The sequence below is a fragment of the Taudactylus pleione genome, unplaced genomic scaffold (assembly GCF_031769625.1).
Source record: "Taudactylus pleione unplaced genomic scaffold, aTauple2 ptg000819l, whole genome shotgun sequence".
Lineage (NCBI taxonomy): Eukaryota > Metazoa > Chordata > Amphibia > Anura > Myobatrachidae > Taudactylus > Taudactylus pleione.
The window spans coordinates 1021020-1037303 of NW_028285221.1; the positions used below are offsets into that span (position 1 = coordinate 1021020).

At 42.8% G+C, this 16284-nt stretch overlaps 1 protein-coding gene across 1 annotated transcript in view; it reads left to right on the forward strand.

Moving 5' to 3' along the window:
* LOC148474691 (cytochrome P450 4B1-like) overlaps nucleotides 1–12332 on the forward strand; it is a 211998-nt gene extending 199666 nt beyond the window's left edge. Inside the window, exon 12 of the mRNA XM_088458236.1 lies at nucleotides 12022–12332. Coding sequence (XP_088314362.1) covers nucleotides 12022–12205 — 184 coding nt within the window. The 3' untranslated portion in view covers nucleotides 12206–12332. The remainder of the gene's footprint in view (nucleotides 1–12021) is intronic.
* The last annotated feature ends 3952 nt before the right edge of the window (nucleotides 12333–16284 follow it).

A 16284-nucleotide genomic window follows, 5' to 3' on the forward strand; every position in this document is an offset into this window, starting at 1 on the left:
CCAGATCCAGGTATAACTCCTTCTACACAGCTACTCTCCAACATATGTGTTATTATATAGGCACTTATTCCATTACCTGTGAGACACTCCTACACCTTCCTTCCCTTCTCAGCTGGATCCAGGTATAACTCCTTCTACACAGCTACTCTCCAATATATGTGTTATTATATAGGCACTTATTCCATTACCTGTGAGACATGCCTACACCTTCCTTCCCTTCTCAGCCAGATCCAGGTATAACTCCTTCTACACAGCTACTCTCCAACATATGTGTTATTATATAGGCACTTATTCCATTACCTGTGAGACACGCCTACAGCTTCCTTCCCTTCTCAGCCGGATCCAGGTATAACTCCTTCTACACAGCTACTCTCCTACATATGTGTTATTATATAGGCACTTATTCCATTACCTGTGACACACGCCTACACCTTCCTTCCCTTCTCAGCCGGATCCAGGTATAACTCCTTCTACACAGCTACTCTCCAACATATGTGTTATTATATAGGTACTTATTCCATTACCTGTGAAACATGCCTATACCTTCCTTCCTTCTCAGCCAGATCCAGGTATAACTCCTTCTACACAGCTACTCTCCAACATATGTGTTATTATATAGGCACTTATTCCATTACCTGTGAGACATGCCTACAGCTTCCTTCCCTTCTCAGCCGGATCCAGGTATAACTCCTTCTACACAGCTACTCTACAACATATATGTTATTATATAGGCACTTATTCCATTACCTGTGAGACATGCCTACACCTTCCTTCCCTTCTCAGCCAGATCCAGGTATAACTCCTTCTACACAGCTACTCTCCAACATATATGTTATTATATAGGCACTTATTCCATTACCTGTGAGACACTCCTACACCTTCCTTCCCTTCTCAGCCAGATCCAGGTATAACTCCTTCTACACAGCTACTCTCCTACATATGTGTTATTATATAGGCACTTATTCCATTACCTGTGACACACGCCTACACCTTCCTTCCCTTCCCAGCCGGATCCAGGTATAACTCCTTCTACACAGCTTCTCTCCAACATATGTGTTATTATATAGGCACTTATTCCATCACCTGTGAGACACTCCTACACCTTCCTTCCCTTCTCAGCCAGATCCAGGTATAACTCCTTCTACACATCTACTCTTTACATATGTGTTATTATGTAGGCACTTATTCCATCACCTGTGAGACACGCCTACACCTTCCTTCCCTTCTCAGCTGGATCCAGGTATAACTCCTTCTACACAGCTCCTCTCCAACATATGTGTTATTATATAGGCACTTATTCCATTACCTGTGACACACGCCTACACCTTCCTTCCCTTCCCAGCCGGATCCAGGTATAACTCCTTCTACACAGCTTCTCTCCAACATATGTGTTATTATATAGGCACTTATTCCATCACCTGTGAGACACTCCTATACCTTCCTTCCCTTCTCAGCCAGATCCAGGTATAACTCCTTCTACACATCTACTCTTTACATATGTGTTATTATGTAGGCACTTATTCCATCACCTGTGAGACACGCCTACACCTTCCTTCCCTTCTCAGCTGGATCCAGGTATAACTCCTTCTACACAGCTACTCTCCAACATATGTGTTATTATATAGGCACTTATTCCATTACCTGTGACACACGCCTACACCTTCCTTCCCTTCCCAGCCGGATCCAGGTATAACTCCTTCTACACAGCTTCTCTCCAACATATGTGTTATTATATAGGCACTTATTCCATCACCTGTGAGACACTCCTATACCTTCCTTCCCTTCTCAGCCAGATCCAGGTATAACTCCTTCTACACATCTACTCTTCAACATATGTGTTATTATATAGGCACTTATTCCATTACCTGTGAGACACTCCTACACCTTCCTTCCCTTCTCAGCCGGATCCAGGTATAACTCCTTCTACACAGCTACTCTCCAACATATGTGTTATTATATAGGCACTTATTCCATTATCTGTGACACATGCCTACACCTTCCTTCCCTTCTCAGCCGGATCCAGGTATAACTCCTTCTACACAGCTACTCTCCAACATGTGTGTTATTATAAAGGCACTTATTCCATCACCTGTGAGACACACCTACACCTTCCTTCCCTTCTCAGCCAGATCCAGGTATAACTCCTTCTACACAGCTTCTCTCCAACATATGTGTTATTATATAGGCACTTATTCCATTACCTGTGACACATGCCTACACCTTCCTTCCCTTCTCAGCCAGATCCAGTTATAACTCCTTCTACACAGCTACTCTCCAACATGTGTGTTATTATATAGGCACTTATTCCATTACCTGTGAGACACACCTACACCTTCCTTCCCTTCTCAGCCAGATCCAGGTATAACTCCTTCTACACAGCTACTCTCCAACATATGTGTTATTATATAGGCACTTATTCCATTACCTGTGAGACACTCCTACACCTTCCTTCCCTTCTCAGCCAGATCCAGGTATAACTCCTTCTACACAGCTACTCTCCAACATGGGTGTTACTATATAGGCACTTATTCCATTACCTGTGAGACACTCCTACACCTTCCTTCCCTTCTCAGCCAGATCCAGGTATAACTCCTTCTACACAGCTACTCTCCAACATGTGTGTTATTATATAGGCACTTATTCCATTACCTGTGAGACACTCCTACACCTTCCTTCCCTTCTCAGCCAGATCCAGGTATAACTCCTTCTACACAGCTACTCTCCAACATATGTGTTATTATATAGGCACTTATTCCATTACCTGTGAGACACTCCTACACCTTCCTTCCCTTCTCAGCTGGATCCAGGTATAACTCCTTCTACACAGCTACTCTCCAATATATGTGTTATTATATAGGCACTTATTCCATTACCTGTGAGACATGCCTACACCTTCCTTCCCTTCTCAGCCAGATCCAGGTATAACTCCTTCTACACAGCTACTCTCCAACATATGTGTTATTATATAGGCACTTATTCCATTACCTGTGAGACACGCCTACAGCTTCCTTCCCTTCTCAGCCGGATCCAGGTATAACTCCTTCTACACAGCTACTCTCCTACATATGTGTTATTATATAGGCACTTATTCCATTACCTGTGACACACGCCTACACCTTCCTTCCCTTCTCAGCCGGATCCAGGTATAACTCCTTCTACACAGCTACTCTCCAACATATGTGTTATTATATAGGTACTTATTCCATTACCTGTGAAACATGCCTATACCTTCCTTCCTTCTCAGCCAGATCCAGGTATAACTCCTTCTACACAGCTACTCTCCAACATATGTGTTATTATATAGGCACTTATTCCATTACCTGTGAGACATGCCTACAGCTTCCTTCCCTTCTCAGCCGGATCCAGGTATAACTCCTTCTACACAGCTACTCTACAACATATATGTTATTATATAGGCACTTATTCCATTACCTGTGAGACATGCCTACACCTTCCTTCCCTTCTCAGCCAGATCCAGGTATAACTCCTTCTACACAGCTACTCTCCAACATATATGTTATTATATAGGCACTTATTCCATTACCTGTGAGACACTCCTACACCTTCCTTCCCTTCTCAGCCAGATCCAGGTATAACTCCTTCTACACAGCTACTCTCCTACATATGTGTTATTATATAGGCACTTATTCCATTACCTGTGACACACGCCTACACCTTCCTTCCCTTCCCAGCCGGATCCAGGTATAACTCCTTCTACACAGCTTCTCTCCAACATATGTGTTATTATATAGGCACTTATTCCATCACCTGTGAGACACTCCTACACCTTCCTTCCCTTCTCAGCCAGATCCAGGTATAACTCCTTCTACACATCTACTCTTTACATATGTGTTATTATGTAGGCACTTATTCCATCACCTGTGAGACACGCCTACACCTTCCTTCCCTTCTCAGCTGGATCCAGGTATAACTCCTTCTACACAGCTACTCTCCAACATATGTGTTATTATATAGGCACTTATTCCATTACCTGTGACACACGCCTACACCTTCCTTCCCTTCCCAGCCGGATCCAGGTATAACTCCTTCTACACAGCTTCTCTCCAACATATGTGTTATTATATAGGCACTTATTCCATCACCTGTGAGACACTCCTATACCTTCCTTCCCTTCTCAGCCAGATCCAGGTATAACTCCTTCTACACATCTACTCTTCAACATATGTGTTATTATATAGGCACTTATTCCATTACCTGTGAGACACTCCTACACCTTCCTTCCCTTCTCAGCCGGATCCAGGTATAACTCCTTCTACACAGCTACTCTCCAACATATGTGTTATTATATAGGCACTTATTCCATTACCTATGAGACACACCTACAGCTTCCTTCCCTTCTCAGCCAGATCCAGGTATAACTCCTTCTACACAGCTACTCTCCAACATATGTGTTATTATATAGGCACTTATTCCATTACCTGTGAGACACTCCTACACCTTCCTTCCCTTCTCAGCCAGATCCAGGTATAACTCCTTCTACACAGCTACTCTCCAACATATGTGTTATTATATAGGCACTTATTCCATTACCTGTGAGACATGCCTACACCTTCCTTCCCTTCTCAGCCAGATCCAGGTATAACTCCTTCTACACAGCTTCTCTCCAACATATGTGTTATTATATAGGCACTTATTCCATTACCTGTGAGACACTCCTACACCTTCCTTCCCTTCTCAGCCAGATCCAGGTATAACTCCTTCTACACAGCTACTCTCCAACATATGTGTTATTATATAGGCACTTATTCCATTATCTGTGACACATGCCTACACCTTCCTTCCCTTCTCAGCTGGATCCAGGTATAACTCCTTCTACACAGCTACTCTCCAACATGTGTGTTATTATATAGGCACTTATTCCATTACCTGTGAGACACTCCTACACCTTCCTTCCCTTCTCAGCCAGATCCAGGTATAACTCCTTCTACACAGCTACTCTCCAACATGGGTGTTACTATATAGGCACTTATTCCATTACCTGTGAGACACGCCTACACCTTCCTTCCCTTCTCAGCCAGATCCAGGTATAACTCCTTCTACACAGTTACTCTCCAACATGTGTGTTATTATATAGGCACTTATTCCATTACCTGTGAGACATGCCTACACCTTCCTTCCCTTCTCAGCCGGATCCAGGTATAACTCCTTCTACACAGCTACTCTCCAACATGTGTGTTATTATATAGGCACTTATTCCATTACCTGTGAGACACTCCTACACCTTCCTTCCCTTCTTAGCCATATCCAGGTACTGTATAACTCACATTGGTCTCTATTCGTCATAACTTATTTTTTAAGAAAAGTAGGTGAAAAATGTACATTTTTTTCGGAACTCGATGGTGTTAGTGTATGCCACCCCTGAGATGGCGTACAGTCCTTTATTATCTTCAATCGCTGCCATTTACACAGTAACCTGTGGAGATTTACAAGGCAGCTGCTGCAGTTGTGAGATCTTTTCAGATTCCATCAACTGTGTCTCTCTCCTCAGCTTCGGCGGCTCTGGTTTCCAGCAGGTTCTCTTTTGCTGCAGCTCACATACAGCTGTAGTGGCGGGCACGTGGGATGGGGTGTTGGTGTGAGAGAGGTGAATGGTACTGGTAGCCAGCGGGGGAAGGATGGCCGCGGAAGGGCACAGGCACCGTTGGAGGGTTTATATACAGCTGCGGTGGTGGCTGCGGGGTGAAGGGAAGTGAGAGAGTGGTGAGTGACAGTGCACTGGCTGCCGGCAGTTAGAGGGCATGTGCGAGGCGACAGACAAGGGGAGAGCTTTAACATACAGCGACACTGACGGCTGTGAGAAAGTGTGGCTGTGGGGGTGCTGTAACAGGCAGGGCGGGAAGTTTTGGGAAAGGGAAGACACAGGACAATGTCTGCAGGCTGATAGAGGGGAGACACAGGGCAGAGGCTGTGGGAGCGAGGAGACAGCATAGCTAAGGAGAAAAGTGTCACAATCACGAGAAACTGACTTCACAAAAAGAGCAGTTTTTCAGAAGTGATAGTTTAGGCAAAGAGGCACGATGAATGAGGCACGATGAATGCCTCCGAACACTTCTTTGAACTTGCAGCGAGTTGAAAACATAATTATCATTTGAAATTTAACTTTCATAATTTATCATGATAATTATGTAATGATGAGTAGGTCCCTTATCCCATTACCTGAGAGACCTGCCTACAGCTTCCTTCCCTTATCAGCTGGAAAAGATTCAAACATACAAAACATCAGCAGCCGATGCAGACCATAAGCATGATATGATCAGTGACCGTAGACTGTGCTGCCATCCTCAATTACAAAGTGCAATGTGCAGTGGTGTCACTGGGAGGGTGCAGGGAGTGTGGGCCGCACCATGTGACACCATCTGAGGGGGAGACACCAAAATAGCAGAGCATCCTGGGGACTTCCCAGCAGCTCCCGGAGTGCTGGACATGCCCCCAGAGTGACGAGGAGGGGGCATGACATGCGGTTATGCCCCCAAATAAGAGATATCAGGGGGTGGGGCTTCATGGACACGAGCCCATGTCCCACCTTCGGCATGTGCGAGGGTACGGTAAGTGTCGCACCAGGTGTAAACGAATGTGAGCTGCAAATTTTTGAACCAGAAATTAAAATCAATTCCTATTTTTTACTGCAAACATGTTTGTTGCCATTGATGGGTGAATCTCAACCAGTTCACACTTTAAGCATCTCTTGGGAGCGGCCTTTTGCGATGGATGGACTGCTGGGTCTATGACCCATAAGCCCCTCAGACGTCTTTCAGGGCATGCGCAGAAGGACGTACGCGGCATGGAGGGCGCTGGGAGGGATCTGATCGGATCCCTGTCTCCGTACTCTCCTGATAGAAGCCCATACGCTTTTGTAGAGTATCACCGTCAGGAAGATGGTGTTACCCACCGCATCCATGCCCTGGAGTGCACTGCATTCTGGGGCTTGGTACATATGAGAAATGTGGTCATACCCGCATTTTCGGGGTTTGACTGTATTTCTTCCTTTGCTACATTCCGGCCCTGGAGCGGTTACAAGACCAAGGACCTAGAAGAATAAGCCTTCAAGCACTTCAATGTAAATCACAGGTACCATGTAGTGGACCTAGACATTGGCGCCCCACACACCGCACATAGAAATTATGTGGGATTCAGCCAAATGGTGCAACAAAACCCGCAGAGGTACAGTACAGCACAGAGGTACAGCACAGAGGTATGGTACAATGCAGAGGTTACAGCACAGAGGTATGGTACAGCGTAGAGGTACAGCACAGAGGTATGGTACAGCACAGAGGTACAGCACAGAGGTATGGTACAGCACAGAGGTACAGCGCAGAGATATGGTACAGCACAGAGGTACAATACAGCGCAGATGTACAGCACAGAGGTATGCTACAGCACAGAGGTACAGCACAGAGGTATGGTACAGCACAGAGGTACAGCACAGAGGTATGGTACAGCACAGAGGTACAGCGCAGAGATATGGTACAGCACAGAGGTACAATACAGCGCAGATGTACAGCACAGAGGTATGCTACAGCACAGAGGTACAGCACAGAGGTATGGTACTGTGGTATGGTACAGCGCAGAGGTACAGCACAGAGGTATGGAACAGCGCAGTGGTATAGCACAGAGGTATGGTACAGCGCAGAGATACAGTACAGTGCAGAGATATGATACAGCACAGAGGTACGGCACAGAGATACAGTGCAGAGATACAGTACAGCACAGAGGTATGGTACAGCGCAGAGGTACAGCACAGAGGTATGGTACAGCGCAGAGATACAGTACAGCGATACAGCACAGAGGTACAGCACAGAGGTATGGTACAGCACAGAGGTATGGTACAGCACAGAGGTACGGTACAGAGGTACGGTACAGCGCAGAGGTATGGTACAGCGCAGAGGTACGGTACAGAGGTATGGTACAGCACAGAGGTATGGTACAGTGCAGAGGTATGGTACAGCGCAGAGGTATGGTACAGCGCAGAGGTACAGCGCAGAGGTATGGTACAGCGAAGAGGTATGATACAGTGCAGAGATACAATATAGCGCAGAGGTACAGCGCAGCGGTACAGCACAGTGCAGAGATAGAGCGCAGAGATACGATACAGCACAGAGGTACAGCGGTATAGCACAGAGGTACAGCACGGCACAGAGGTACAGTGCAGAGATACGATACAGCGCAGAGATACAGCACGGCACAGAGATACAGCGCAGAGGTACAGCATGGCACAGAGATACAGTGCAGAGGTACAGTGCAGAGATACAGTGCAGAGATACAGTACAGCGCAGAGGTACAGCATAGCACAGAGATACAGTGCAGAGGTACAGTACAGTACAGAGATACAGTATAGAGGTACAGCATAGCACAGAGATACAGCGCAGAGGTACAGCACAGAGATACAGTGCAGAGGTATGGCACAGTGCAGAGATACAGTAAAGAGATACGATACAGCACAGAGGTACAGTGCAGAGATACAGCGCAGAGGTACAGCGCAGAGGTACAGTACAGCACAGAGATACAGTGCAGAGATACAGCACAGCACAGAGATACAGCGCAGAGGTACAGCACAGAGATACAGCGCAGAGGTACAGCACAGAGATACAGTGCAGAGGTATGGTACAGCACAGAGGTACAGCACAGAGTTATGGTACAGTGCAGAGGTACAGCGCAGAGATAAAACGCAGAGGTACAGTACAGCACAGAGATACAGTGCAGAGATACAGCGCAGAGGTACAGCACAGAGATACAGTCCAGAGGTATTTTACAGCACAGAGGTACAGCACAGAGTTATGGTACAGCGCAGAGATACAGTAAAGAGATACGATACAGTACAGAGACAGAGCGCAGAGGTACAGCGCAGAGGTACAGTACAGCACAGAGATAGAGTGCAGAGATACAGTGCAGAGATACAGCGCAGAGGTACAGTGCAGAGATACGATACAGCACAGAGACAGAGCGCAGAGGTACAGTACAGCACAGAGATAGAGTGCAGAGATACAGCACAGCACAGAGATTCAGCGCAGAGGTACAGCACAGAGATACAGTGCAGAGGTTTGGTACAGCACAGAGGTACAGCACAGAGTTATGGTACAGTGCAGAGGTACAGCGCAGAGGTACAGCGCAGAGATACAGCACGGCACAGAGATACAGCGCAAAGATACAGTAAAGAGATACGATACAGCACAGAGGTACAGCACGGCACAGAGATACAGTGCAGAGGTACAGTGCAGAGATACGATACAGCACAGAGACAGAGCACAGAGGTACAGCGCAGAGATACAACATGGCACAGAGATACAGTGCAGAGATACAATACAGCGCAGAGATACAGCGCGGCACAGAGGTACAGTGCAGAGGTACAGCGCAGAGATACAGCACGGCACAGAGATACAGCACAGATGTACAGTGCAGAGATACGGCACAGAGGTACAGCGTAGAGGTACAGCATAGCACAGAGATACAGCGCAGAGGTACAGCACGGCACAGAGGTACAGTGCAGAGGTACAGCATAGCACAGAGATACAGTGCAGAGGTACAGCACAGAGATACAATACAGCACAGAGGTACATCGCAGAGATACAGCACGGCACAGAGATACAGCGCAGAGGTACAGTGCAGAGATACAATACAGTGCAGAGGTACAGCACAGAGATACAGTGCAGAGATACAGTACAGCACAGAGGTACAGCGCAGAGATACAACGCAGAGGTACAGTACAGCACAGAGATACAGAAAAGAGGTACAGTGCAGAGATACAATACAGCGCAGAGGTACAGCACAGAGATACAGTGCAGAGGTACAGCGCAGAGATACAACGCAGAGGCACAGTACAGCGCAGAGATACAGCACGGCACAGAGATACAGTGCAGAGATACAGCATAGCACAGAGATACAGTGCAGAGGTAAAGCACAGAGATACAGTGCAGAGATACAATACAGCGCAGAGGTACATCGCAGAGATACAGAATGGCACAGAGATACAGTGCAGAGGTACAGTGCAGAGATACAATACAGTGGAGAGGTACAGCACAGAGATACAGTGCAGAGATACAGTACAGCACAGAGGTACAGCGCAGAGATACAGTACAGCACAGAGGTACAGCGCAGAGATACAGCACGGCACAGAGATAAAGCACAGAGGTACAGTGCAGAGATACAATACAGTGCAGAGGTACAGCGCAGAGATACAGCACGGCACAGAGATACAGCGCAGAGATACAATACAGTGCAGAGGTACAGCACAGAGATACAGTGCAGAGATACAGTACAGCACAGAGGTACAGCGCAGAGATATAGCACGGAACAGAGGTACAGTGCAGAGATACAATACAGCGCAGAGATACAGCACGGCACAGAGATACAGCGCAGAGGTACAGTGCAGAGATACAATACAGCGCTGAGGTACAGCACAGAGATATAGCACAGAGATACAGCGCAGAGGTACAGTACAGCACAGAGGTACAGTACAGCGCAGAGATACAGCACCACGCAGAGATACAGTATAGGGCAGAAGTACAGCACAGAGATATAGCGCAGAGGTACAGTACAGTGCAGAGGTACAGCAAGACACCACCTCAAATCCTACAAAGCCATCCTAGGTGCAATACATTAATTCAAGGCTCCGGATATACTGTACTAAGCAATACTCAGGGGCATATTCAATTGGGTGCGAGAATAGCAGAAAACCTGCGCCTGCGATGTGGGTTTTTACTGTTCAATTAGCTGTGTTTTTAATTTTCACCTCCAGAGCAAGCATGATTTTTCCTAAAATCATTAATTTTAGGAAAAATCAGTGGGACTTGCTCTGGCACCCCGGTGGCACCCCCCTTAGGACTAATTAATTAGTCTTTAATAACTTACCTTCTGCAGCGCTGTCTTCTGCATCCAGCTTCGGGAGCCGGCTCTTCTGCAGCAGGGTGAGTATGTCAGTGTGTGTCAGTGTTTGTAACTGAGTGTGTGTGTGTGACCCCCCCACTGCCAGTGTGCCCCCCTAGTGTCTGTGTGCTGTGTGGCCCCCGGAATGGGCACTGGGAGAACTACATCTCCCAGCAGCCCTTGCCCCTCCCACCAGCCTCTGGAGCCTCCCAGCAGCCCCCTCTCCAGTAAGAAGAGATAGGGGGCCGGGAAGGTGAAGAATTTTATTTCTTTTTTTAAATTTACGCGGCGCGGGGTTTTCAGCTCTGAGCACTATTTTTTTAATTGAATACATTCCTAAATTTGGCGCAAGGTTTTTTCCTTGCTAAACCTCGCGCCCAATTGTATATGCCCCTATGTGTTTAGTTACATACAAATTTAAATGCTAGAAACCAAAGTGTTACAGTTTTGATAGGAAGATGTTATTGAAACATAATAGTGTGATGAAAAATAAAAATCATACAAAATATTAAAATAATAGTAATAAAAGGTCGCTCCTGTACCAGTAGATAACCCACCTCCAAAATAAGATTTTGAACTAATTAATAAATATTTTTATCATTTAAGCTGTGAAGACTCCTGAGCCTGATCCTGAGGGCAAAGCAAAATAGAGCCAGTAACTTTCCGCCTTGGCACAACCATGCTGCGCTACAGTTGGGGCAGATGTATAATGTACAATATATAATGTATAATGTATAATATACAATGTATAATGCCATCTCATAATCAGGCCCCATTTTAAAATTGAAATACTTTCATGAATTAGCTTTTTTTTTAATCAGCCAACAGAAGTATTGTCTCACAGATATGTCTCCTAATGCACCAGCCTAGTAGTGACGCGTTCTGTAACATGCTGTATCTAATTGCCTTCACACAGCTGCAGCAGCCATTTTGTCCTCGGTCCTCTCACACACATACATACATGAGACTACAGCCCATCGTTTCCCTAGTAACATGGGACAGTACTGAAGCAATAGCAGGACAGCATTACTAATATAGGCCCAGCTCACAAAATGGCCGCCTGCACAACGTGTAGCTGACAAGTGCTGTGTATTTGGGAAAATAACGTATAAAGTGTAACCTTTGTATCCTACTTCCCAGGAACTGCATCGGACAGAACTTTGCCATGAATGAGCTGAAAGTCGCCCTCGCTCTGACATTACAGAGATTTGCGCTGAGTCCAGAACCAGGCAAAGAACCATTAAAGATTCCTCAGATAGTCCTGCGCTCTGTGAATGGCGTTCACCTGAATCTGAAGAAGATACAAAGAAAAGCCCGAGCATAAGATATTGTGCGACTGTCCGTGGTTTCTGCACAACTTATAGAGAAGATAAAGTAGCACCATGTACAGTACAGTACATACAATATTCCGTCCGAGGTTCTATGGAATCCTATTCCAATTAGTAAATACATTTGGGATTTTTTCAGAATTAAAGTTTAATTGGAATAAATGAGCATTTTCCCTGATATTACTGCCGCCAATCTTCCATTATCATGGACTTTAAGGGCGGGATACAGCAAAGATAGAAATGCGGTCAAACCTCGAAAATGTGCGTTTCACCGCGTTTCTCATATGCACCAAGCCGAGGAATGCGATGCACTCTGGGGCTTGGATGCGGTGGGTAACGCCATCTTCTGATGGCTTCACTCTATAGAAGCCCCCCAGCACCCCTCGCGGCACGCACGTCCTTCTGCGCATGCATAGAAGAATACCAGAGGGACTTCTGGGTCATAGTCCCTCATTCACAAAGAGCAGCTCTTACCGAGAGAGCTTCCTTTGCGCATTCTTTCATGCATACCGGCATAAAGAACTCCGACATGCATGCAAACAGCGGCGGGATGCGTCATGTGTCCCGCCCTAAAGATGAAATTCTTCGGCATATGGATTACGACATCTCAATCTGATTTATGTACGTTTAAGTATCCAACCACAACTTGATAATTTAAAAGCTTATTTCAAAGTTTTTTCTCCTCAATAATTCTGTCTATTAATCATATAATTATCAGATGATAAAAAAAAGTTGAATTATCAGAAATGTTGGAACAAATATTTTCAGTGTGAGAGGAAAGAACTTCCATTGTCTCCTGTATTTCTGCTCCTGTTCATGTGTCTTCCAAAGTGCTAAATTAAATCTTCTTTTCAAAAGAGAAGAAAGAGGAATTTAGCTGCGGAAACTTAATGGCTGAGATAGCATGAAAAAAGTATTATAGAATGGCACTTTACCCTTATTACTGTACCATATACTAAACTACAAACATTACTATAAATTGGCACTTTACCCTTATTACCATATACTAAACTACAAACATTACTAAAAATTGGCACTTTACCCTTATTACTGTACCATATACTAAACTACAAACATTACTATAAATTGGCACTTTACCCTTATTACCATATACTAAACTACAAACATTACTATAAATTGGCACTTTACCCTTATTACTGTACCATATACTAAACTACAAACATTACTATAAATTGGCACTTTACCCTTATTACCATATACTAAACTACAAACATTACTAAAAATTGGCACTTTACCCTTATTACTGTACCATATACTAAACTACAAACATTACTATAAATTTGCACTTTACCCTTATTACTGTACCATATACTAAACTACAAACATTATTATAAATTGGCACTTTACCCTTATTACCATATACTAAACTACAAACATTATTATAAATTGGCACTTTACCCTTATTACCATATACTAAACTACAAACATTACTATAAATTGGCACTTTACCCTTATTATCATATACTTATACCCCTTTTACACCGGAGCTAAAACCCGGGTTTTTGAAGTGTTAACCCGGGCAGCTCCCTGGTGTAAAAGGGCAGAGGGTTGGATCACCGGGTCGAGTGACCCGGCAATCCAACCCAGGTAACTAGCAGGGTTTAACACGGGCGTAGCCCGTGAAACCCTGCTATGGGAACAGCGCACTCCGGGTCATGATGACCTGGAGTGCGCTGCTAGCCGGCCGATTGGTCCGGCTTCAGTGGTGCTTGGAGATGACGTCATCTCCAAGCGTCCAATTTCACTCCGCAAAAGCCGGGTCTATGCAGACCCGACTGCGGTGTGAGCGGCGCTGCCTCGGGAATATCCCGAGTCAGCGCCGGCAAAATTCCGGGTCTGATCCGGATAGGAACTTTGTTCCAACTCCGGGTCAGACCCGGAATTTAGGTGGAAAAGGGGTATAAACTACAAACATTACTATAAATTCGCACTTTACCCTTATTACCATATACTAAACTACAAACATTACTATGAATTGGCACTTTACCCTTATTACCATATACTAAACTACAAAATTATTATAAATTGGCACTTTACCCTTATTACCATATACTAAACTACAAACATTAATATAAGTTGGCACTTTACCCTTATTACCATATACTAAACAACAAAATTATTATAAATTGGCACTTTACCCTTATTACCATATACTAAACTACAAACATTATTATAAATTGGCACTTTACCCTTATTACCATATACTAAACAACAAAATTATTATAAATTGGCACTTTACCCTTATTACTGTACCATATACTAAACTACAAACATTACTATAAATTTGCACTTTACCCTTATTACCATATACTAAACTACAAAATTATTATAAATTGGCACTTTACTCTTATTACCATATACTAAACTACAAACATTAATTATAAATTGACTCTTTACCCTTATTACCATATACTAAACTACAAACATTATTATAAATTCGCACTTTACCCTTATTACCATATACTAAACTACAAACATTATTATAAATTGCCACTTTACCCTTATTACCATATACTAAACTACAAAATTATTATAAATTGGCACTTTACCCTTATTACCATATACTAAACTACAAACATTATTATAAATTGACTCTTTACCCTTATTACCATATACTAAACTAAAAACATTATTATAAATTGGCACTTTACCCTTATTACCATATACTAAACTACAAACATTATTATAAATTGACTCTTTACCCTTAATACTGTACCATATACTAAATTACAAACATTACTATAACTGGCACTTTACCCTTAATACTGTACCATATACTAAACTACAAAATTATTATAAATTGGCACTTTCCCCTTATTACCATATACTAAACTACAAACATTATTATAAATTGACTCTTTACCCTTATTACCATATACTAAACTAAAAACATTATTATAAATTGGCACTTTACCCTTATTACCATATACTAAACTACAAACATTATTATAAATTGACTCTTTACCCTTAATACTGTACCATATACTAAATTACAAACATTACTATAACTGGCACTTTACCCTTAATACTGTACCATATACTAAACTACAAAATGATTATAAATTGGCACTTTCCCCTTATTACCATATACTAAACTACAAACATTATTATAAATTGGCACTTTACCCTTATTACCATATACTAAACTACAAACATTATTATAAATTGACTCTTTACCCTTAATACTGTACCATATACTAAACTACAAACATTACTATAAATTGGCACTTTACCCTTAATACTGTACCATATACTAAACTACAAACATTACTATAAATTGGCACTTTACCCTTAATACTGTACCATATACTAAACTACAAACATTACTATAAATTGGCACTTTACCCTTAGTACTGTACCATATACTAAACAACAAAATTATTATAAATTGGCACTTTACCCTTCATAAATATACTAAACAACAAAATTATTATAAAGTGGCACTTTACCCTTCATAAATATACTAAACAACAAAATTATTATAAATTGGCACTTTACCCTTAATACTATACCATATACTAAACTACAAACATTACTATAAATTGGTACTGTACCCTTAGTACTGTACCATATACTAAACAACAAAATTATTATAAAGTGGCACTTTACCCTTATTACCATATACTAAACAACAAAATTATTATAAAGTAGCACTTTACCCTTATTACCATATATTAAACTGCAAACATTACTATAAATTGGCACTTTACCCTTAATACTGTACCGTATACTAAACTACAAACATTACTATAAATTGGCACTTTATCCTTGATACATATAATAAACAACAAAATTATTATATATTGGCACTTCACCCCTAATAGTGTACCATATACTAAACAACAAAATTATTATAAATTGGCACTTTACCCTTAATACATATAATAAACAACAAAATTATTATAAATTGGCACTTTACCCGTAATACTGTGCCATATACTAAACAACAACATTTTTATAAATTGGCACTTTATCCTTAATACATATAATAAACAACAAAATTATTATAAATGTACACTTTTCCCTTAATAGTGTACCATATACTAAACTACAA